The 25147-nt window shown below is 35.5% G+C and overlaps 1 protein-coding gene across 16 annotated transcripts in view; it reads left to right on the plus strand.

Annotated features, from left to right (window-relative positions):
* The window catches only part of DOCK9 (dedicator of cytokinesis 9), a 136724-nt gene that overhangs the window by 44088 nt on the left and 67489 nt on the right, over positions 1-25147 (plus strand). For all 16 annotated transcript variants that reach the window (XM_076361714.1, XM_076361756.1, XM_076361797.1 and 13 more), the window contains exons 3-13: positions 4083-4172; positions 5864-5946; positions 7072-7141; positions 11356-11451; positions 12094-12228; positions 16578-16752; positions 18112-18179; positions 22080-22154; positions 22252-22392; positions 22761-22961; positions 23105-23227. In XM_076361714.1, the coding sequence (XP_076217829.1) occupies positions 4083-4172; positions 5864-5946; positions 7072-7141; positions 11356-11451; positions 12094-12228; positions 16578-16752; positions 18112-18179; positions 22080-22154; positions 22252-22392; positions 22761-22961; positions 23105-23227 (1257 nt within the window). The remainder of the gene's footprint in view (positions 1-4082; positions 4173-5863; positions 5947-7071; positions 7142-11355; positions 11452-12093; positions 12229-16577; positions 16753-18111; positions 18180-22079; positions 22155-22251; positions 22393-22760; positions 22962-23104; positions 23228-25147) is intronic.

Consider the following 25147-nt stretch of genomic DNA (forward strand, 5'->3'; position numbering starts at 1 on the left):
AGCTTCTGACACTTCCCATACAACTGATAAGTCTCTTCTGGCACCTAGTAGCTTTAAGGGCATGATCTAACATACAGCGTGCCATCTTTTCCATTGACTCTTTTAAAACAATTTCTGTCACTGCTTCTTGAGCATTTGCCTCTGTGTAACATCATCTAAAGTAAGGATGGCCTGGGTACGTGACTGTTGAATTGAAACCCTGTACTTTTCTCCCCATTTTTCCTGCATTTTGCATAGTCCCAATTTTACCAGTAAGATACAGGACTTTATTAATAAACCTCTATTGGTTATATATACACTTGTACACTGTTGTGGCTTTTTTTATTCCTTTCCCAGTATTTTGAATAATCAACTGTTAATAATTTCAAGCATCCTAAAGGGATGTGGAGGGGGAAGTGGTTTGGGGGGAAAATTTTACTAGCTCATATTCAACAACCAACACTGGAAAGAGCGTGTGAAGAGGAAAAAATAATTTTTAAAACAGGTATTGGCAGCGAGTATGTGGTGTCAGCAGCAATATTTTGTACTTTCTCTGTTCACTGTAGCTGCTGAGACTTGCATAGAATGAGAGTGCTGTCACTAGGTCGACACTGTCAAATTTACAGAGCAGGAGATGACACCTACTTGAACACCTCCAAAGTGGAGAGAAAAATATAAAACACCCATGTTAAAAACACAGGAGGGAGAAAGGCAAAAGCTAAGGAATAACAAACCAAAATGGATATGTCTGAAGACAGGTCAAATGGACTTGAGGAATGTTGTGTGTTGGCTGTCTTCTGTCTCTTACCTACACCTACTGTAGTCCTTTCCTCTAAAATATCTGCACGTGGACCTGTTGTTCAGTGTAGAATTGCTGAGGAAGATACCTTCCTACACTAGACAAAACACTGGTAATTTAAGATCTGCCATTATTTTTTGCTATAGAAATGTAGGTGTTGGCACCTTATTTCCCAAAACGAACTGAATAATTTTGAGAACTACTTCTTTGTGTGTGATTTGATTTTGGATTTTTTTTTATTTTATTAAATATTTTGTATATGAAAAATTTACACATGCTTATTTTTCATCTTGATAGAACTAAACACTGATTTTGTTGATTAGTACTTTGCAGCATTGGCTTTTGTATAAACTGTGACCTGGAAAAAGGCCCACCATAGCTACACATATATACATTCATTTTAAATACTTAAATACGCATTCTGCTAAGACACCCCACTACAAAGTACTTGGCTGTCTTTTGGCAGTTCTTTAGTGCCACCTACAAGCATGTTTGTCTTAAGAACCTTGGCCATCTTGCTATTACTTTGCCCTAAAGCATTGGGGAAGGAGGACTAGGATGACTCAGAAAATTGCATGCCAGATTTTAACATCAGTAAAATGTATTATTTTTTTTAACCTCAGAAACAGAGCCATTTGCTAAAACTGTCAAGAACATGAAAACACCTTCTAGCCTGAGATAAGTAAAATGGGAAATCTAGCTTCAAATTGGTTATACGTTCCCAAATCTGAAGTAACGCTAAGTCTCACTAGCAAACACAACCTTGTGACAGAAAGAGTTTGGAAATCTTAAACTATATCCATCGCAGTCTGTACTGATTGTGGACAGATTCACTATCTGTATTCCATCAGGTTTTGAGTAGCAAGTACTCCTTGGCTGTGAGACTTGGTGAAATGTCCTTTCTGCTGTGGCCTTCTCTGAAACCTCAGCACATAGTGCTACTACCCTAAATCCCTGAGAATCACTTAGAAAGTAGTATCAGTAAAAGAGTCTGTTAATTGTGTGCCTCAGTAGTACGTGTGAATCCTGGCTAGCGTTAAAAGCTGTCTTCCTTAAAGAAGATTAAAAAAACCTTTCAATTACTGTGCTGTCAAACAGTAATTGAAAGGTGTTGGGTTTTTTTATCTTCTTTGAGGGCATGAGACAAACACTGTAGTTCCTGATGCTGCCATAAATCAAATGGTAACTCAAACCCAGAGAGCTGAAACATTTCACTGCTATGAAACAGTTCAACCAATGTAGTTTTGAAGAAAGTCTGTAGAGATGACAATCCTTCCTTCCTAATTTTTCTTTTGGAATACAATGTATATGTATGTGCATGCTTGCATTTTAAAATATTGTTGTGCTGTTGCTTTAGTAATTATTTTTAGGAATTTGCTCCAAATCAAAAGATATTACTCATTGCATTTCCTGCCTCTCTGATGAACTACTGCATCTGATGGGTGAGCTGAGAAAGAGGCAGCATGCATTAAGACAGTTACTAATATGGACAAAATTGACAAATTAAATTCATCTGTTTTGTCACTGATCTTGCTACAGTACTAAGATAAATTTTTTATATGTGAAAGACTAGAAAAAAACCCTTACTATCGTATTGATAATTGTGCAGTAGGATAACAGCAGCAGATGTTCTAGAAGTATGTACCGCTAGTTCAATTTTACTGAGTTCCACTATAGTGGTAGGACTTGATTCATGAGTTCATGGCTTTCCCATGATAAGTGCCTGGAAAGATGCCATCCTAGTCTCTGGGTTTTTTAAAATAATATTTTTTTTTTTAAAAAAAGCATAGTCTACCTGCATGCTTATAGAAAATATTTATATATTATATAAAATATAAATAATTTCCTATCAAATATCAGACTATTTCAGGCTGAGAAGAGGACCTAGACATTCTGGCTTTTAGCTCTTATAAGGTAGCTTAATACTCTTAATAATCTTTCTTCCTGTAGCTTGTGAAAACAAATACTTTAAGCTCAATATGGTTTGAAATAAGGAATATGTTTCTAGAATTCAGAAAACTTCATTCTTAAATGCTGTTAGCACATGAATGAGTATCATCTTGCAGGTTTTTTTTTTTAAACTGTATATTGCAAGATTTATTGGTCCCATGAAATATTTTTGGTTTTATGGTTTTTGCTTTTAATACTTCCCCACCTCTCCCACCCAAGCAGTTAGCATTGTCGCTTTTCAGCAGAGTTCTGGACTAGATGAATGACTTGACCGTGAGTATGGGATAATTTTTTTTTTTCTTTAAATCTTTACTGTACTTGAATAGTCTAACTTCAAATAGCCTCCCCAGACAATGGGGTGAGGCTTTGGTAATGACAGAAATAATCACCTTATGGATCAAACTCTCAACAGAGATAAGGTAATGTACTTGTGCACCCTTTCTTTTTGACCATTAATATGTGGAGTTTTTTCTTTTCACATTTTACTCTGATCCTTCCTGGTGCTGCAATGCGTGGAGTGTAGCTAATAGGTGAGGGATCACAACCCCTTCCAGCTCCAAGCTATGCAAACTCCCTTGTCCATGTCTGATGACCTAAGCTGTGAGATTCTTTTCCACATGGTGCAAAAGAACTTCTATTGCCATGTAGTTATTTTCATTTGTGGTCCAGAAGATTTTGTAAAGTTTTCATCTTTTACACTTACAAATTTAAAGTACCTTAAGGCTTACTTTAGTGCTGGTCTGAGAAGCAGAATTTCATGGTCACAGAGAGATTTTCTGCTCTCTGGCAGCCTTTCTATGCCTCTCTGAACTCCAGCATAGAATAGGAATAAGTTCTGACTTGATAGGCTGTAGTGTACACTTCAGTGATCCAGGCCTTCTTTCTAAACCTTCAGTTTAACAGTGCAAGTCTCATTTTTTTGCCAGCTGAGATCTGTAGTTGAACTACTCTTCTTATTTTGGTGTGAGTTTGTTACTTTTCTTGAGTAATAGTTTTTATATGTAGTAATTACACCTCCTTAATGTCTGTCTTCAAAATTTGGAGTTATGTTATCATGGTGGAATTATTTTTACTAGTATTTTCTTGCCCATGTTAACAAAATAGGGGAAAACATTTTTTTGTGGCATCTATTTCTTACTGATTTCAATCTTGCCCTCACTGTGAAAGAAGGAACACGTTGATAATCTTTGAATGAAAGCAAATTCTCATTAATTGGCTCTTCTGAAACAGTGTATTCAGAGGATATTTTCTGCTGAGCTTCTGTCTTAGTTATAGTGATATAACTGAGTGTTGCCATAATGCATCATCTTTCCTTTAATTGCAAGTTTCATTAATTGTTTTTGTTGTTTATCAGACAGCATTATTGAAGCGGCAGAGTCGATACATTCATTCAACAGTTCCTGAAAATGCAGAGAAGGAAGCTCAAAGCTTGTTTGTAACTGAGGTAATATTGGAATTGGATGTGGCTGTGTGTAGTAACAGTATTATACCTGAATTGTTTTTCTTCTGCTTTGTTTACCATTTAAAAAACGGGGGGGGGGGGGGGGGGAAGCCCTGAAAAAAATATTAAATATTTATTGCCATTTACTTGTCAATTATTTCAAGGGAAAATTTCCAGGAAAACCTAGTATTTTTTCCATTGGTGGCTGGAAAAGAAGGATTACAGGATAGCTTTGAATTATTTTGTTTGTGTTAATTGGCTTTTGCAGATGCTTCTCCCTCACCTTCTTTATGCTTTTGGCTTTCCCAGATGAACATGGGTGATTTCCATACATAATATCCAGAGCAATAGTAAATATGGAATGAATCATTGTGACTTGTTTTTCCTGATAAAGTGTTTCACACCAGTCATTCTTAGTTTGTTCATAATAGTCTTGTACACTTTGCTGGAACAGAGGTATTCATAACTGTAACACTCGTAGAGGCTGAAATTCATTATGACTGCTCAATTTGTATGCTATATGTAGAAGAAACATCCTCAAACCTAAAGCTTTTCATAACTGCTTGCTTATGTTGGCATTCCCTTGGTTCTGACTGTGATGTTGTATTTCATTTGGTGTCTTGTTGGAGACTTTTAGGAATGAAAGGTTTAAAATTTTTGTCTTTTTTATATTATCTACTGGTTTTCTACTGATATACTTTAAGCTGATATTTTAACATCTGAAACAAGTAAATGTCTGTTGTAATTCCAAGAAAACTGAAGGAGCTCCAAATAGCTGAATCTACCTCAAACCTCAAAGTGATTTATCCACGGTGATACATACCCTTAATACCTAACCTAAACAGTTCTAAGATAAATTTGAAGAAGGTAGACAAGGAGGGAGGAGCGTTATAGGTAATTCATGAAGTTTAATGAGTTTCTGCAGAAACAATTGCTTGGCAGGTATTAACTTTGTATTTTGAAATATAAAAGAAAATATCTTTGAATTATTAGATGCTATGTTTGTGTACATGTAAGTCTATTCGTGTAACATACAAAATTTTGTACCGTATGGTTTCTGGCAACGGATTTTGTCAGTTTTATGTTACTTCGGTCAAAGCCAAGATAAATCAGTACTTTTATGTTGTAGCAATATGGGTGGAGTAAAACGGTATTTCCTGTGATCTAGACCAAGAGCTTAATGACATAATTGCTTTTCAACAGCTGCAAGCATGCAGTTTAGATTTAAATATTAATTTAATTGCACTAGAAGTATCAATTTAAGGAAAAGATGTTTTTAGTTTCTCTGTATCCGTATGTGTGAAATTGAATATTCTATTTTAATAATGTATCTATTTTAATGCTGAGTTTTCTAAAGGCTCAGTCAAGTTTTCAGCTGCAGCGAAACGCTGCTTTAACTTTTCAGACAACTGAAGATGGTTAATCCAGATGCTGTGTATTAACCATTTTCTGGTTTTATAAAATACATGTCTAGCAGATGATAACATCCTATTGAAACATTACTTGTTGCAAAAAGCTGTATTGCACTAGACTGTATTGCAAATGAAGGGAAGTGTACAGAATTTTCAGAGACCGACATGTAACTGTGGTAGTTCATAAACAGCCATATCTTAAGAGGTTTTTTGTGTGTGTGTCTAGGGAATGCTGTTAATCCTTTTCCAATTAATACTGATATTTGGTTTTCATTAAAACAGTGCATCAAAACCTACAATTCAGACTGGCATGTTGTTAACTATAGATATGAAGATTACTCAGGAGAGTTTCGACAGCTTCCAAAGTAAGTATGTTATCTAGTGGTATAATAAAGATTTTGAATTTGTGAAGGAACTTTAACTGTATTTAATATAAATGTATCTATTACAGAAATTTATTAATACATGTAATATGTAACTTTAAATATGCTATAACACTGTTTAATAGACAGTAGAGATGATAAAGATTTGTTGGATGGAATTTATATTGATGAACTTGAAGGTGTAAAATCTTGTTAAGCCATTTTCTGGAAAGATACCGTAATAATGCCGCCTTATTAATAGGCAGGTCAAAACAAGAAATTGTATCATTGACAATGTGAATGTAAGTATGGTAACTAAACCAGGCTAATGTTTAGATGAAACTAAAATGGTGATATCCTGTTTTTGTAGCTTCAAAGGCAGCTTTTGGAACTCTCTTTAGGAGCTTAGGGAATAGAACCTAACCGAGATGGTTAGAGCAATTGTTTGAACTAGTGCAGATTTTCACAGGATGATTCAAAGCAAGAGCCTAATCTACATCTACTACAGACTTTCTAAACCATCTGCTAGAGAAATCTTTTCCAACCTTTTCAAAATTTTGTAGGGAGAGTATAAAGATTAGGCCCTTAACTTAAAATATCTGAGAGTGGCTGAATACTCTGAATCCCACAACTTTGGAAGATCTGTGTCTTCCCTACCTACTCTCCTGCATCTATCAGTTAAGAAATAGCTTTCTTTCCCTGTGAAAAGTTCCGATATACTCACGGGTTTTGTAAAAGTCAGTACCTGTTTTTTACTTGCCCTGAACAGAAACCACGATAGTCAATAGGAATTTAAATAAACGCATTGTCCTAAAAGGAGACAATGGTTACAGGTATGAATGCTTGCTCCTAAGGTATTAGGAGTGCAGTGAATGAGAAGGCATTTGGTTCTCTTCAGTTACACCTAAGGACAGTGACAAGCAGAACAAAAGAAAGACTGTGGGCAGACGTGCAAATTAGGAAAATTGCTGACTAAGAAATATGTTTCAGGAAAAATACATGCTTTTATTCAGTTATTCTTGTGCTTTTTCCTCTTCAGTTAGGAAAATAACATCTTTATTTTTGCAGCTGTAAAATATGTAACTAATCACAAAATTTCTAGTATCTTAGAAGCTTTTTCTTTCCTAGCAAAGGGTCAAAATCAGAGAAGCTTCCAGTTCATTTATATGAAGTGGATGAAGAAGCAGATAAAGATGAGGTGAGATAATAGTAATTCCTTACTTTCTCTTGCTTTCAGTAAAGAATTTTGGGTAAGGAGAGGTTACAAGTTGGGTTAAATGTTGATGTCAGTAAATAAAAACGGAGATTAGCTTGAACAGCCTGATTGGGAAACAAATGTAGTTATTTTACCTATCTCCTTTTGAATAGCCTTGTACTCCTGAGATCTGTCATGTGAGTAGAACAAGTTTTGACAGATGGTGAAATTGAAGTTTTAATACTTGGTGACATATAATCCTTCAGCTTTCATAAAATCTGTCTTGTCTTACACTGTTTCTGTGTAGACGGGTATATAGAGAGAAATGTTTCATGCAGTTTAATCACGAAGCTGAGTAAAATCATAGGTGATTGTTCCAACATGACAGTACACACACTTTAGCATGCATGACAGTACAGCATACGGTGTGAGTTAAAATTAGTTTGTCACAAATTTGAGTATAGGATAAGACCTGGAGATCCATTATGGAAACGAAAGCTAAAAAAATTGACTAAAACTCCAAGGTATTTTCTTTTTTGTCATTGGCTTAGGGAAACCAGAGATCTATAGCCTCAAGCAATTTTCAAGTATGTTTCAAATGTCAAGGACTTTTTTCAGTAACTGCTTCTGTTATTTGTGTAATTTATTTAATTTTTACCACGCCCTGTTTCAAAACCCCCATCCCATTCAAAAGCCCCATCCCTGGAAGTGTTCAAGGTCAGGTTGTATGGGGCTTTGAGCAACCTGGTCTAGTGGAAGATGTCCCTACCCATGGCAGGGAGGTTGGAACTAGATGATCTTTAAGGTCCCTTCCAACTCAAACCATTCTGTGATTCTATGAAAACACACTGTTTAAATGCCAGTGTTTTCTTTTCTTACGAGTACTTCAGCTCTTGCATCACAGAAAAGAATTAAAATAAAATGATTTTTTGTGGTTTTTACCCTTTGACAATTACTTTGCTTCTAAATTCCTTGTGTTCAGAACTGCTGCATATGAAATAAAAGTAGTTCCTTTCAAGTTTTCCTGGATTAAATGTGAAAAAGTAGTTCAGGGAATGCATCTGAATAGGTAGATTCCTGAACAGATAGTCTCAGGATGCCATTTCTCCTGCGTTGCTATTAATCTGCACTGTGACATTTGGACAAATAATTGCATGCATCTGTATCCAAATCTTCCTATTTGTAAGATTGGAATAATTATGATTTCTATTATACTGAAATTAAAAAGACTTGACGTTATTTACTGTGATAATATTTCTGACAACAGAAGTGTTTTAGAAAACAGTGAGTTAAACATGAAAAAAATTAAATGGAGATAAAACTGACTGTGATTGTTACTCAGAAAAATACTTATGGCTAGAGTTAGTTAAACACTGAAAAACTATAGCTTGGCTATTATTGTTTGGTATGTGTTTTATTAGGAAGTATAAGTGGAGAGGACTTTCTGTTTCCTTCTGCCCAATTTCCTGTTAGAGCAGGCAGGAATGTCCTATCTCTTTCAGTGGCACAGTCACTGGAGAAGAGGTCTGCTACTCTTTGAGGAACTTAAAATATAAACACAAGGAAAAAGCACGCTAGGAAGAAAAGGGAGCTTAATGGCAATAGGGTGGGGGGACCATAAATTCTTTCCTCAAGGGAAGAATTAATGCAAGAGGCTTTTCTTTCAAACATTAACATCTTTGTATGCCAAAAAGCATATATGCAAATCTTAGATTAAAAGTTGTTTGGTCGTCTTTTTGTTTTGCTTTTGTTTGTGTGTTTGGTTTTTTTTAAGACAGATGATTTATTAAGAGAATGATAGAAAACAAAAAGCTGCAAGTGATTAAAAATTGGAGGAAAACCAGACAAAGAGTAGTTTAATCTTGCATCTTTAAAAAGGAGAGGATTATCTTTCCAAAACTAATTCGGGCTATCAGGCCATCAGGTTGATGTTTGTAAACGGAATTTTTAAATCAGCCTGGGGTATGGGATCAAGATAAGGAATTGTTTTTGTTGAAACAGTTGCTGTTGAAGTAAATTTTGAAGCCGAGCTTGTGGGAAAGATCATTAAAAAACGTGAAGCACAGTGTGCAGCAGTAGTAATAAAAGTGAGGAAATTAACTTACCACTTGGAAACAGGAAGTATGTTTTCAGTGTAAAAGTCGTGTGTTAAAAACTGGGTTCTGGGTTCCTTTGTATTAACAGATGGTCAGCTGGAAAGATTCAGTAGCTTTTTGGCTCTGTAGGCAGGAATTCTGCCTGACAGAAAGAAATGGTCTAACTAGAGAGGCCCAACTGACAGTCGGTTTTATTGTTAGAAAACAGCATGTAGCTCAACAGAGTTGGGAAACAGTGCACCTCAGAGACTTGGAATTGGAAAAAGAGTTTTAATAGAGCTAAGTCTTAATTTTTGTTAACACAGGTAATGAAGGAATTCTCGTCGTGTCAGGTGATCCTATGTATGGTTTGTGAAATTACAGGAAAGCATTGGTTGTTTTGTGCCAAGCTTTGACGATAACTCATCATCTACTCATCATCTTACCCTTGTAAAGGTGGTTTTAAGCCATTCTTTCCTTGGGGATAACTCCTACCAGCGGAGGTGGAGAATCATAGTTGGAAACCCAGTGTTTTAAGTTGTTGTCTCTGTATCTTGATTGTTGTACAAGAAAAATGGTTATCTAGGTAATAGAACAGAGGTGGGGGCTAATGACTTGAAAATATGAAACAAGTAGACTGTATTGCTTGGACAGTGAGACTCACCAGGGCATATGAAAACTTACTGAGTATTTCTGGTCTATGCTTCTGGGACATTGTATCAGATGCACTGATAGTTGCTGACCATGTCATCCTTACTGGGCCTAACTTCCATAGTATCAACCTGCCTAGAATTTTTGAAGGAACAGATTGATGCATCTTTTGCCTTCTGTTTGCAGTTTTTTGAAGTTCACATGTGCATATGCCTATGAATATGCAAGCTAGACAGACTAAATAAGCTGTAAATAAATTAACCAGTAACTTTTTACAGCATGTTCCTTGATTTAGTTCCAGAAATTAATTAATATTATTCCAAAATTTGGTTTTAATGTTCAGTTGTTGAACTAATGACTCTGTCCCCCATATGTAATCACTTTTTGTTGTATGTTCTCTTAATAGCTGAGAAAAGGAATTAGAAAAAGTAGTTGAGGCACTTGAGGAAGTTTTGTGGTTTTGTTTTCAACTGGATACTCAGTTAATTTTGAATGTTTGGATAATAAATTATCAGAAGTACTTCTCCTCTAGATGGTTAGATATCTTCCTACACATCTAATTCATTAATGGTTTTTGTTGTGTCAAAACGGGTTACGTCAACTGGAAACCATGGTGAAGTCAGCTTGGTACTGCTCTAAAAGATTACTTGAACTGGTGACTTAATATTTATTCTGTGGCAATTATAAATCTGTCATTTTGATCAGTTTTGATAGTAGAGTACTGCTTTTTGGTAGTTGTTAACATCCTGTGGGTTTTGATGTAGTTTAATAAGTTCCATCAACTGGCAGATGGAAGCGGTATACAGGCAGTGGGTGTGATGTGTGATGCATGCATTGGATCTGCTGTTTGTGAACTTGCCGTTACTGCCAAGTTTGGTCTTGTTTTCTTTAGAAAGCTTTGATTCTGATCTGTAAAAGGGCAGATCCAATTCAAGAATTTAAGTCTTAGTTCTCTGTAAATTCTTAAGTAATGTCTCTGAAGTAATACATATAAAGCAAAACAGTTTGAGAAATCTCCATTGAAGTTTTGGATAAGCATGAGTTTACATTGTTCTTTTTGGTAATAGAAATTGGTAAAAATTCTTGCACTGGAAAATTAGAATATGAAAAAGCTTACGAAGTAAATGTAAGTAAATGTTTTGAGTTTTCCCTCTTTCCCCTATTTCAGTGGAATTTATCTAGACTAATATTTAGCTATCGAGAAGTTGGATCATCCTGCTGGCTATAGAGAAAGCCTATACAAGTTACCTGTCAAAAGTTAGATGAGGTCAATCTCATCCCTGGTCTCTAAATAAAATAATTGGAATTAGAAAGCTATAGAATTTCAGCAGGGACTCATAGTACATTATTATCATTACATTATGAGCATAGCTATTCCATCTTTAAAAATGACTTCTGAAATTTTCAATAAATACAACAGTTTCAGATTGTGATGCAAAACTTCCCCCCCCCCCCATCTCCCTTTCTTCCATTCTTCCCTTTCATCTCCAGGATGCAGCATCTCTTGGGTCTCAGAAGGGTGGAATAACAAAACAAGGATGGCTGTACAAAGGCAACATGAATAGTGCAATCAGTGTGACAATGAGAGTAAGTTTAAGAATCTTATGTGCGGTAAAAACTGAACACCAATATTAAATATCACTGTGCCTTTGAGAAGCCAATTTATATATGGTTTACTTCTTAAAAAAAAAAAGTGTGGGATGAAAGAGGAAAGCTTGTATGTAATTTATATCTGTGAAATCTTACTTTCCTTTCATTCTACTTAAATCAGAAAAAAATGTATTAAAAATCCAGTATGTAGGAGAAGGCCAGTGTTTTAACTAATTTTCTTAACTGGACCCTGGTGTGCTATTAGTAGAAAAGGGACTATGTAATATGAGTTTTTATTTGTATTGCCTCTTTATTTAGAAACAAACTTGTTATTTTTACAGTTATCATAATAAATATCTATTATGTGTAATATTGCAGAGTCAGTTTTAAATACCTTTCAATGGGTAAAAAATACTTTCAAATAATATAGTACAATCTTGCTGCAGGATTTTAAGTTAAAATTAAAAAAAAAAGTTAATGATTTCTGGTTTATTTTCTGAGGATAGTGATTAGGTTGTGTGTAAATAAAAGCTTTTTTTCTATAACCTACTGTGTAAATAGCACGATTGGGTTTTGTAATATGAAGCTGATTAACACTAGTGTTGCAATTGTTTTTCTTTTCTCCTTTCTTTTCACTAGTCGTTTAAAAGAAGATTTTTCCACTTAATCCAACTTGGTGATGGATCCTATAATCTCAATTTCTACAAAGATGAAAAAATATCAAAAGAACCTAAAGGATCAATATTTCTAGATTCATGCATGGGAGTGGTTCAGGTAATTGTAATTATTCTGCCTGTTCTCCAGATAATTCTTTATTTGATAGCAAATGGATTTTTAAAAAATACAGATAACTTTTGTCAGATGTAGATAAGTACCTATTATGCAGAGGAACGATTAGACACGCTGCATCTTGCAAAAACAATGAATGAGATTTTGAGGGGGAGGAGGCTGAATTTTAAAAATCTTTCTGAAAAGAACATAAATTACTAGTTGATGTCAAGTATTTATCAAAAACATCAAACAAAATTTTAAGACAAACACACAAAAACCCCCAACCTTAAATCATGGCAAAGTAATGACAGCATAAAATTAAAGTTCATTTCAGTTACATTTTGTGCTTACATGAGCTGTAAAAGGTTTTGCATAGCTTCTTGTGTGGGATTTTTGTTGTGGGAATTGTATTAAATTCAGTCACCCTTCCAGATGCTTTCATTTGACCTTTATAATGTTACTTTTATGTGCTTTCCTTTATTTTAAAAAGTTAAGGGCTTTGGTAAAATGTTTGTTAGTAGCAAGTGCCAAGGAAAAGATTATTTTTTTTTTCCTTGTGATTCTGTTATGTATTTACAGTACAGCATGTAACTGTTTTGTTAGGCACAGCATACCTGGAAAAAACTCTTGGGTTTTAGGGTTTTGTTAACTTGGATAGAAATAAGCGCAGTTTAATAAAAATGTGTTTCTAAAATAATATTTTTTTTTAGTATAAAGTTGTTTGAAGATTTATACAGAGAGATACAACAGCTTTACAGAGGATTATTTTTTTCCAAATATTGTAATAATGTTTTTGGATACACATTTAATAGATACTTCGCATGGAAAGTCTTACAACTGTAATAAATTTAATCATATTACAAGTTCTATATACAGATTTACACAAATTGTTTTGCCTTAGGGGTACGATTCTGGCCAACTCCACTGAAATGAGTTTGATTTGTGTTTTTGAAACAAACCAACAAACAAAAAGTGGTTACTAAACACAGTTGTAGTCTTTGTCTTGCACTTAAAATGTATCTTTCCTTCTGCTCCTCAGCTTCCTCTGCTTTGGCGCTCCTCTCTGATAATATATATTCTCCATCTTCTGGGCTGTTTCTGGCCCCTTTTGTTCCCTATTTAAGCGATGGCTTGTTTCTGGTTCTCAGCCTGTGGCTCTGGTGCAGACTATTGTGAGCACTACAATATTAGTTTACATCATCAGAAAACATTGAGATTTTGAGAAGTTACGAATGAAAGAAAGGCACTACAGCAAAGGGAAGTGCTAAGTCCTGCAGCTGGGGAGAACAACCCCAGGCACCGGTACAGGCTGGACAGGCCACCCAGCTGCAAAGAAGTTGGCAGAAAAAGACCTGTGGGTCCCGGTGGACACCAAGTTGAACACGAGCCAGCAATGTGCCCTTGCTGCAAAGAAGGCTAATGGTCTCCTGGGCTGCACTAGGGGGAGTGTTGTCAGCACCTCAAGGGAGGTGATCCTTCCCCTCTGTACAGCTGAATAGCACTGGTGAGGCCACACCTGGAGTCCTGTGTCCTGGTCTGGGCTCCCCAGTAGAGACAGGAACATACTGGAGAGAGTCCAGCGAAGGGCTATGAAGATGATGAAGGGATGGAGGATGGAGTATGTCTCCTATGAGGAGAGGCTGAGAGAGGTGGGACACTTCAGCCTGGAGCAGAGAAAGCTCAGGAGGATCTCATCAATGTTTATAAATACCTGAAGGGAGGGTGCAAAGAGGACAGAGCCAGGCTCTGCTCAGTGGTGCCCAGTGACAGGACCAGAGGCAATGGGCACAAACTGAAACACAGGAGGTTCCCTCTGAACATCAGGAAACACTTTGTCACTGTGAGGGTGACCGAGCACTGGCACAGGTTGCCCATGGAGGTTGTGGAGTCTCCATCCTTGGAGATACTCAAAAGCTGCCTGGACATGGTCCTGGGCCAACTAGCTCTAGGCATCCCTGCTTGAGCAAGGAGGTTGGACTAGATGACTTCCAGAGGACCCTTCCAACCTCTAACCATTCTGTGATTCTATGTTTTTGGGTTTTTATCATGAAAATCCCCTTTTTTCTAAATCATCTTTTCATAAAGTACTGTTCCATACTTTCTGTTCCATCAGTTCAATTCAAGTAACCTGAAATCTTCTCAGACTCTGTCAGAAGCTTTCTATTTTTTTTTTTTATTACTGTTCCTTTGTTCTACTGCAAGTAAGGTTTTGGGCTGATACAGTAGTCTTTAAGTAAAACTGTACTTCGGATGCTTAAAGTTTATAGTTGGCTTGTGTCTTGAATGCTATACTGTATTCTACAGTACCATCAGTGTTCATCTTGGCATCTGGATGTTCAGAACTGCATGTAGAAATTTGAGACTGGTTATGGATCAACATCAGGTGCAAAACCAAAATCAGTCAATGCTCACTTCTGTGAAACCAAGAAGCCATTCAATGGCTGGAATAAAGGGGTTTGGAAATAGCTATTTTCTTCACTTGAATTGTTGGTGAGGGGCAAGTAAATGAGATTTTGAACTATAAAATATTATGCATAATGGCCCTATTCCAGATGTGTGATTTTATTATTTTATATTATGTACTGTATCCTTTCTGGCTGATCTGACTTTATTCATTGTCTTACTGTTACTTATTATTGGTGTTGTATTAGCATCTAGAAGTTCATATGGGAAAAAAAGTGGTGTCTACACTGTAGAAATTGCATTTCCATTTAATGGAAGAGGAAAATAAAATAAAAAATTGTAAGGACCCCAGCCACTGTACTTTGCAGTAGTCTGACTTGGAATGCGTAGAAATGGTTGCTCTTCTTAGGTAGACACACTTACAAGCTTTTGTTCTCAGAATCAAACTACTTGTTTCAGAGTAAGTCTTTGGTGAAGGGGGGTTAGTTCCCATTGCATTCATATAACATTTCTTATTTCTGTTTTGAGTTCATTTAGTACCTATGCTTACTTACTTTTCAAAGGCAGTAGATGCATAGGAAAGGAAAATGCTGACCACCAACAGACATTAAAGATAAAGCAGAATAGAGTAGAATATGCTCCTTCATCAGTAGTTGTATAAGAGGAATGCCGAATATGTGCAATAGGTTTTTTTGGTTGTTTTTTGTTTGCTTTTGGTTTGGGTTTTGTTGTTGTTTTGTCTCCAAAACTAAAAAGGTTAAATGAAAAGACAGGAATTGCCAAAATACTGTTTGGGGTGGTTTGGTTTTGTTTTGTTGGGTTTTTTGTTTTGTTTTAATACTGAAGTATATTGAGTCTTTTCTGCATCACAGGGAAGTGCAGTCACATAATATATGCAGTGTATATATTCACACATACAGTCATATATATATAGGCAGAGTTGCTCTAATTCAGTGATTTGTGAAAACTGAGAAGTGTGATAAGTACCACCTGTGTCAAGGGTTTATGCTGTGGAAGTTAAAGGTTACTGTTCTTAAGATTTTTTCATTTACTTCAGTACTGATTTTAATTGGTAAGACTGCCTTAGATCTGGAGTCCATACATTTGTTTGTATCCTCCTTAACAGAAACTCATCTTTGGTAGAAAGCTGACTGTTTTGCCAACCAGTAGTTAGTCTGTTTATTGAAAAACCTGAAGTATAGTGAAACTGAAATGTAATTTGGCATTTAATTTAACTTAAAACAGACAAACAAAAAATCCCCCAAACACTAAGTCTGTCTTATTGTTTAATTTAATGTTTATCTAATGAGTTATCAATTTTTTAAATTAAATTCATGATAATGTAGAATTTTCATTTAAGACTTGTGAATTCATTCCCAGGAACATGAGTCAAGCTAGGTGGCATTTGAAGCCTTGACTTAAATTGTGCAAAAAGGATGACAGTAATGGTTGAGGAACAAAGGAGGAATTGATTCCCAACTTCATGTATGTTTAAAAGACTAGCAATATCAGGGCATTCGGGGTTGAGGTTGGTTATGATTTAACCTCCGGTATAAAATCTCAACATGCAAGTGATTCTCACTCAAATATTAATAGTTTCATGCTTTTTTTTATTAGTAGATCTTAGTTAGCTTCACTTCTAGGTGATCTGAGTACGTGAAGACTTGATATTTGGAAATTGGATTTTTTTTTTTTTTTAAATTATTACAAACAGAATGATGAGGGGAAACTGAAAAATGGGCTGTTATCTTTCATACTTCCACTTGTTGCAGTGGTACAAATAACTTCAAAAGGTCAAATGTCAGAGAGGAATAAGTGTAATTATAATACACTTGTTCAAAATATCGAACTGTATACTTTTGTTAAAAGATCTGAAATACATATAACTTCCTTTGGTTGTGAGTAGACAGTATGTAAAGATATTATAAAGAACTTTTATTTTCTTATAGAACAATAAAGTCAGACGTTTTGCATTTGAGCTCAAGATGCAAGACAAGAGTAGTTACCTTTTAGCAGCAGATAGTGAACTTGAAATGGAAGAATGGATAAACACTCTGAACAAAATTCTTCAGCTTAACTTTGAGGCTGCAATGCAAGAAAAAAGAAATGGAGAGTCTCACGAAGGTAAGCAGGGTTTCTAGCAATGCTAATACAGTTATGTGACAATGTCTACATACGTGCATTTGGAAAGGCTTTATTGTGGCTAATTTGGTTTTTTTCTTTGGTCATAAAAATTATAGGCTTTTTCACTGTCTGTTTGAACTCATTAAAGTTTTGACCTTTTGGCACTAAAATAGCACCGTTCTACATTGATTCTGATTGAGTTAAGTCCAGAAGAGAATAATGAGACTGATCAGAAGTCTAGAAAAATAGAACACACAATGAAAAATCAGGACCAAAGCAGTTTAAGGAAAAGAGAAAACTTAGGAGGGACTTGTTTTGAAATGTGTAAAATGCTGCTGAAAATAGAATAATCTGTTCTGTGGTCACTGTAGGTAGAAGACTAAGAAATTGTGGTTGCAGTGAGGGACTTAAATTTAGATGTAACTCCCTTGACCACAAATATTTCCCTAAAGTACTGAAATAGATTGCTTGGGTGTAGAATCTTTTCTGTTGGAGCCCTTTAAGAATAGGTAAGGCAGATATCTGTAAGGAATGTGATGTAGGTATAGTTGATAATTTGGTGACAAAAGGATAGACTAGATGTCCTCTCGTGCATTTTTTCCTCTTGAGAGTGGATGGGGAAGGCAATTGGTATGAGACCAAGTGTATGCATATCCAGAAGAACCTGGAAGTACTTACAGAAAGTTGTTCTGCTTATAAATAGCACAATATACCAGAAGAGACCATTAGAGTTTAAAATGAGATATCACAGTCTTTGGTGAAGATTGCCGGAATTTAACACGATGTTTGCAGAAAAAGCAAATCAGAAAAAGAACCCTGTAGCTCTGTGAAAGACATTTTAGTCAGTGGTCCCAATTGACCTTGGAACTGTAAGATGCTTATAGCTAACTGAATGGTTGCTTTGTAAATCCAGTAACCGTTGGAGAGTAGAGCTGGGAACCTAATGAACAGAGGGAACTGGTTTGGAAATCAAGATACAATGCATATTGGAAAGAGTAATGTTAATTTGTGCATTGAGTATCCCCTTTCCCCATGCAGATGTCAAAATTAATATTAAAGCTATTTGCTAGGTAAGATTAGAAATAACTGCTACTTTACCAATTTCTGTAACTGGTTACATCCTCCAAGAAGTCACTGCATCAAAATGAAATGATGGAGTTGTCCACAACCTGATTATGTTAACAATTGTCATTTTTGAGGGGGGTAGGAGTTAAAAAAAACCCAACAAAACCACAACACCCCCCCCCCCAAAACCAAACCAAACCAGAAATATTTTTGACATGGAGTTTTGTGAATAGTTTGGGGTTTTTTGCTTGTTTGGCATTTTTAATTTTTTTTAATGTGGTTTTATAATTTCAGATGATGAACAAAGCAAAATGGAAAGCTCATCAAGTAGTTTTGATAACTACTATCCTGAAATTGCCAAGGTAATATATATTGTAAATGCCAATTTGGGATACAAAGTAGTAAACGTAAGTTAGCCACATGAACTTTCAGTAAAGGTAAGGTATTGGCTTCTAGCTTCCAGTCTGTTTGTGGTGCTTTGAAAGCTCAGAAGCTCTTTCGTGAATAGATGTGGTTATTGAGCATTTTCTGCTTTTGGAAGCAAACTAGCTACTGTCTTAAAGTTGCTTATATAAATCTTGACATGCTGTTTAAAAGCAGCATGTTTTATTATTTTATTAGTTTATTGTATTTTGCATATTTTGTATTGTTTTATTGCATGCAGGTAAGTGCTAAAGTATTTCTGTAGAAATCTATTTTTATACTAAAGTGAAGTTTTGTTTTTAGAGTTAGAAGTCTAGAGGAGCTTAATAGCAGTGATGATGTGAATGTATTTTAAGATGCTTGTGTCTGTAATGAGCTGGCAAGTTCATGGATACTTCCTGTATTGCCATAGTTCTTGCTTTTCAATTTTGTTCTTACAGAGGTATGGTAGAAATAGAAATAAGAATAAAATAAAATAGAAATAAATAGAAAAAAATCAGTAACTCTTCCTCAGCCCATTTGCAGACTTTATTTCAGTTAAATCAGTGACTTGTGTGTTGCAATAAGTTTTGTGAGTTCTGTAAGGGAGAAATTTTTGTTAAATCACCTAAGGACTGGAACTGGTGACCTTTTTCTATTGAAGTTGGAGAATCCAAACTCCTTCCTGTGACTTTCTTACTCTTTCTTCTGTGTGGCACAGCCTGCAGTCTTGAAACTTTTTCTGCTTGACCATGCTCTGGAATGCTCTCCCCTTCTTTTCTGAGAATCTGTCTGACCTAGTAACTACTCCTGATGGGTGTGCAGCTTATAAACTGAGGACAAGCAGTAAAACAAATTTTGTCTATTACAATAGGTAACATCTCAAAAGATCCAGTCAGAATACATTAACAGGCTTTAAGCACCCAAATTGGTTGGTTGGCTTAATTCTTTCTGTTACTGCTTTGTAATCAACTTAGCACATGTACACGAAAAGCTGTTACGTGATAATCTAACTCCAGCTATGGCTGTATTTGGAAATTAATTGGGACTGTGGTGCATACAATCAAGTTTTCCTTGGAAGAGCTGTAAGCATCAAACAGCACACTTACATGAGGCTATGAAAATTTATTTTGGAAACAAATAGAAAATTAGATGCTCTTATTGTATGGAAGATTTTTCTTTCTTTATAGTCAGAGTTATTGGAATGCCTAGGTTCCATATGACTTCCAGAGGGGACTCTTATTCAGGGCTGCAGCACCTGCATATAGTTTTAGTACTACAAATGCTGCTTCCTGTTTCCATAACCTTCTGATCGGAAGCACGCAGCTCTTTAAGCTAGGTATTCTTCTAGTGTGTTATTTTTCTCAGCGTTTTAAGCACTGGCTTTTTTTATTCCATGGTTATAACCCCTTTAAATTTCTGTTTCCTTCAAAATAAGTTTTTTGGTTTTCCCATTCTAGTTCATCTTTACTAAACACTACCTTTCAAAATAATTTGCTCTAATGTGTTTTTCTAGCCTTTTTTCCCTGAGGAGAAGTACAGGGAAAAATCTGCCCATTTGCATTCGTACACTGTTTCTGCCTTAACTTGATTATTTTATATAAATGCTGTTTGTTTTGAGGATTTTTTTGTCCTCTATTCTTTCTTGCATTGTCTTTTCAGCTGTTATTTGGGTTTGGATTTGGTTCTTTTTTCCCAGTGAAAGACTTACAAGGTATTGAGCCTTCTTTTAGAAGAGTTTATAGCTGCTCTATTATTTTTGTTGGTTCTAGGAGGAGATTTTCACAATAGCTGACCTCATATCCTTATGAGGAAAGAGAAATTCCTTCAGGGGTGATTGTAGAGCACCTGACAATAGGGGAAAAAAACAGTCTTCCTAGGAAAGGTTTAACCCTTGTGAGTACATCTCCAAGCCTTCATTTTTCTATCAACAGCTGTTAGTTTATAACATAAAATATATAAGATGGTATTGTGCACTTCAGTGCACAAATGCGCACGCATATATCTCTGTCTGTCCTGCCTACTTCATGTTCCTTTTATCTGTAACTTAAATACCAAGAGTGAATGTAGGTTTTTTGTTGGTTGTTTTTTTGTTTTTTTAATCTTCAGAGGAAACAAATTAGACCTCCATCTTAAATAACGATGTGACTGTCATGATCAGTGTGCCCAAGTACCTCCTTAACCGTTATGGGTCCCAGTATTCCTTGAGGTAGGAAAACATTGTCCCTGTTTTACAGATGAGGAAATGGAATTACAGTCACTGCCATACTGTAGACAGGGTTGATGACTACATGCATTTTCAGTTCTTGACTTCTGACCGACTGCCCCTGATCTGTCAGTCAAAAATGCATATTTTTTGTCTTGTCTTTAGTGCACAAAACACCAAAGAATCTAAAACTATTCAAGATGCTTCAGCTGAAATAGTTTCTGTCTTGCTCCTATGACTAGATCATGTTCCTCTTCAGTTCTTGCCACTGACGATTCCCTTTCCAAAACATACATGCAACCTTCTTGCCATCTTTAAACTTCTTCACAGTTTAGTCCTGTATTTCTCAAATCATACCGGCTGTTGAACAAGCAAAGTCTGCCAATAGTCTGCTGGTATCGAGTGTCTGGATGGTGTCTTTCAGAGCAACTCTTGTCTTTTCTCCTGTGTGTGTGTAAGAGAATGAAGTAAAGTAGATGAAATCCATTACAGCATCTGTACTCAAAATCACACCTCAGAAGTTCCTCTTCTGTAATGCATCATTTAAGTCAAATTCTTTCTTTATTATTACTATCAACCTAAAATAGAATTTTGAGCTCTTAGAGCTGGTGGTTTTTTGGTTTGTTGGGGTTTTTTTTTTTCTTTTTCTTGAGACATAGTAGGAGTTCCTTCAACCTTTAGCAAAGCAGATGTAGGCAGTAGATGACTTCAGCTGATGGTCAGTGTTGGGCATTTTGGGTTGGTAACTTCTTTTAACCCATACAGGCTGATCCAAAATTAGACACCTGTCTGTAATGTAATACTTTGTATCCCTGTTTAGCCAGCTACTACTTTGGGAATGGCAACTCTCCTACGCGGGTAATTTTGGCGCAGGCATACATCCATTTGTTATGTCCTGTGACTTTAAAAATCATAGAATACTCTTTAAATAATACCTTTTTTTTAAAAAAGTAACCTATGTATACCATCAGTTTTCACATTCTATTTTGTTCCACTTTACTTTTGTTTTACTGTTAATAGGTAGGTATCCACAAATCCCAGGCAGGATCAGTGTACAGTGTACTCTGCAAAGTAACTTTTAAGTGTGAGGGTTTTATCTTTTGGAAGTTTTGGGGGGTTTTTTCATCTACCCACAGGAAAACCACCTCTTTGGCAGTAGAGCTCAAGAAAAGAAAAAAAGAAAAAAAAGAAAAAAAGCAAGCAAGCTATGATGGTGTTTCTTAATTTAGGTAACCTGTTGTTTCCTGAGCAATCTTATGGTCTCAGGATAGCTCTGAGCTTTAACCTACGTTCATACTTTTTTTTTTAAATAAAATAGTGTTATGAAAGTTATTGTTTAAGGAGGCAAAGTGCTGTATGAGCTACACTGGAGTATGCTTTCCATGAGCTTGGAAGGTTACATGTTGCTGATATAAGTTTTTGTGTTTCTAGGCCTGGAAAAGGCTTTAGAAGAGAGGAGTCTTCTCTCACTTTTTACTTGAACATGATGGAGCAATTTAAACTAAGAAGTTGCAAAGCTCAGTTAGGGAGAGAAGAGTGCATGAATTAAAAACATGTAAAGCTTTGAACATCACAGAAAAAAGAATGAAATTGAAAACCACTTTAATTTAATCGTGTGATTCTAAGACTTTTTTTTTTTTAATATTTTGAACAGAGTACCAGAGAAGCAGAAATCAAGTTGAAAAGTGAAAGCAGAGTTAAACTTTTTGCCTTGGATCCAGATGCACAGGTTAGACTTTTTACAAGGAAGCATGTTATTTTCTTTTATGTTGATCCTGTTGAGATGAAAAACAACTTGCCTTAATTTTTCTTTTCTCTTTTTAAAGAAACTTGACTTTTCTGGTATTGAACCAGAAGTGAAGCCATTTGAAGAGAAATTTGGAAAAAAAATTCTTGTGAAGTGTAACGATTTATCTTTTAATTTGCAAAGCTGTGTTGCAGAAAATGAAGAGGGACCAACGACAAATGTAAATAATTCATCTAATTATTTTCTGTTAATATGGTAATGAATGTCTTAATACTTTGTTGGCACTATTCTTAATGGCAGGAATTCCTAGTTATGATTGAGAAACATGTATTGTGGGGTTTTTTTCTACTCCTTTAAATCCAAATGAGAGCCTAAATCCTACAAAAAGTAACTTTGCTACTAATCTTTTTGTTGTGTTGTAGAAAGTGGAATTGTTCTTTTACTGTCTTTTACATGTTGTCAGTAATATCTAGAGTGATGGCTGTGTGTAACTGTTTATAAAAATGTTACTCATTTTCCTTTCATACACATTTCTACAGTAATATAGATGCCAGCAATGACACTTGATTCTTTTTTTTAAATGTGTAGGTAGAACCTTTCTTTGTCACATTATCACTATTTGATATTAAAAACAACCGGAAGATTTCAGCAGATTTCCATGTTGATTTGAACCATGCCTCAGTAAGGCACATGATATCCAATGCATCTCAACAAATGATGAATGGCAGTGGTGATAGCTTACACAGAATTCAAGACATTCATGAAACTGTGTTACAATATCCAAAGCAGGTAAGAACTAGTAACCTAAAGAATTAGTAGAATTTTTGAATACAAATAGAGAGTCTTCCTGCATGCTTCGGATGGCTTTCTATTATGTGTTGTAAAATGTGTGTGCATTTTCCTTTTATGTTTACCTCTTGTTTTATTTCTAGGGAATATTCTCAGTCACATGTCCTCATACTGACATTTTCCTTGTGGCTAGAATAGAAAAAGTATTACAGGGAAGCATTACACATTGTGCTGAACCATATATGAAAAGTTCAGATTCTTCAAAGGTATGTTATCTTCTTCTGTGGCATGGAAAAAACGCTGAGGCAAGACAGGTTGATTTCAAATTAATAAATGTCAAAAACTTAGTTCTTTTATAGGAAATTCAAATAACTGGATGATTTGATTTAGTAAGTTGTAGTTACTACTAGTAACTTACTGAAACATTATAGATAGTCTAACATATAATTGGGAAACATTTATTTAGCTTTTTCTAATCGGGACATAATCTATAATTTTTATAATGGCTCTAAATAAACTGGTTTGACAGAAGAGTATTAGACTTCAATGTGAAAGTTGAGTTGAAAATTGTTGAACAATGAAGTATTAAATATAGGTCAGAAATTAACTGTATGTCTCTTAGTTAATGCATCTTATTTACTGTATCATTGTTGTTGACTTTTCCTTTGTCTTACTTTTTGGTGACCATAGTTTACTATAACTTTACCTGCATTCTTGCTGTTTTTTACTTCAGAACCATTGAGATCATTAAGACTCTTTTTATGTATAAAATACTTTGCAGATTTGATAGAACTCCAAATCACTTTTGGAAATAAACCACTGAAACATCTTAAGTTTGCAGGAGTCTAGGATGACAACATTTTAATGTTTTCTGAAACATACCTACAAGAAGCTTTGTCAGTTGCTGCTTCTTGTTTGTTGCTGAAGAAACAGAGTTTTAATTTTGTTGATTTACAGTTGTGCTTTAATAGTTGGACCAGGATACTAGGAGAAAAGTTTTTTTTGTAAGCAGTGTCAGCTACTGTTGACATTCTTCCTGTTTTCAGCTAGTGAAAGGGAAGAAGGAAGGGTTAACTTTCAGTCTCTGCAGAGGAACAGTGTTCTTTGCTACTGATTTAATGCTGGCTAAGCTACATGTAAAAAACCTGTATTTTTCAGTTTGTCTTAATATAGATCAGACTACTGATTTGCTTTTCCAAGAATACTTGGGATTTTTTTTTTTTTCAGCTATCATTGGAGAACAGCAGCTTTGTATTTTAGGAGTCTGGTTTTGAAGTGTATGCTGACTCTTACTGAGTTAAAACAAACCTGAACTGAGTAACTGATTTTGGTGGTCTTGGGCCTGAGCCACATGGGAAGTATTCCCAAATTTGATGCTGAGTGCTAGACTTGTGTTGCCCTGTACTGCAGGAGTAGCCAATAGGAACATTCATGGTTATATTAACTTATGCTGTGCATTTCTGGTACTTATTTGCTTGTAATTTTATACAATTGAACACTTAGTTTGAATTTGTTTCTGTTCTTGTTCTCTGGGATTACACCGTATTAATTTGAAACAAAACAGAACAGTACCAGCTATATAGGCCTCCATGTGTGTCAGTGCAATAAGCAAGTTCCAGTTCTTGGAGAATTGCTGCTCTGGACAAGAAAAAGGGAAAACGGAAGCAGCAAATTCTATAGCCAAGAGATCACTTCTCCCCTTAAACATTGAAAACAGTGAATTAATGATGATTACTTACCAAGGTTCTATGCTTCTGAGTGCAATTTCCCCCTTTTTACAGGAAAGGATAATGGAGAGTTGGCTCAAACAACACACTAATAGAAACAGCTCTTTATAATGTCAACAGCATAGATCAGGGATAATGTTCAGGCAGGTTTACTCTGTGGTTTTTTGCCTCTGGCAAATAATTTTGCTCTGCATAGGCACACAGGAGAAGCTGGTTTCTGGAAAAGAGAAGCCCACTGCTCTGTCAGGAGCTTCTGCTTTAGCTCAAGTGGTTCAGCTCGGTGTTAAACATCTCAAACTAGTGGGTTTCTAGCTCTGATTGTTATATGTGTTGGTTCTGTATAATGGAGTTGTTTGTTCACTTAATAGTTAACAAAACCAAAAATTTAAAGTTTTAATGAAAGTAATATTGCAGTGTCCATACATAGGATCGTCCATGTGATCTTCATACAATTCCTCC

Source organism: Aptenodytes patagonicus, chromosome 1, assembly GCF_965638725.1.
Source record: "Aptenodytes patagonicus chromosome 1, bAptPat1.pri.cur, whole genome shotgun sequence".
NCBI classification, from domain to species: Eukaryota; Metazoa; Chordata; class Aves; order Sphenisciformes; family Spheniscidae; genus Aptenodytes; species Aptenodytes patagonicus.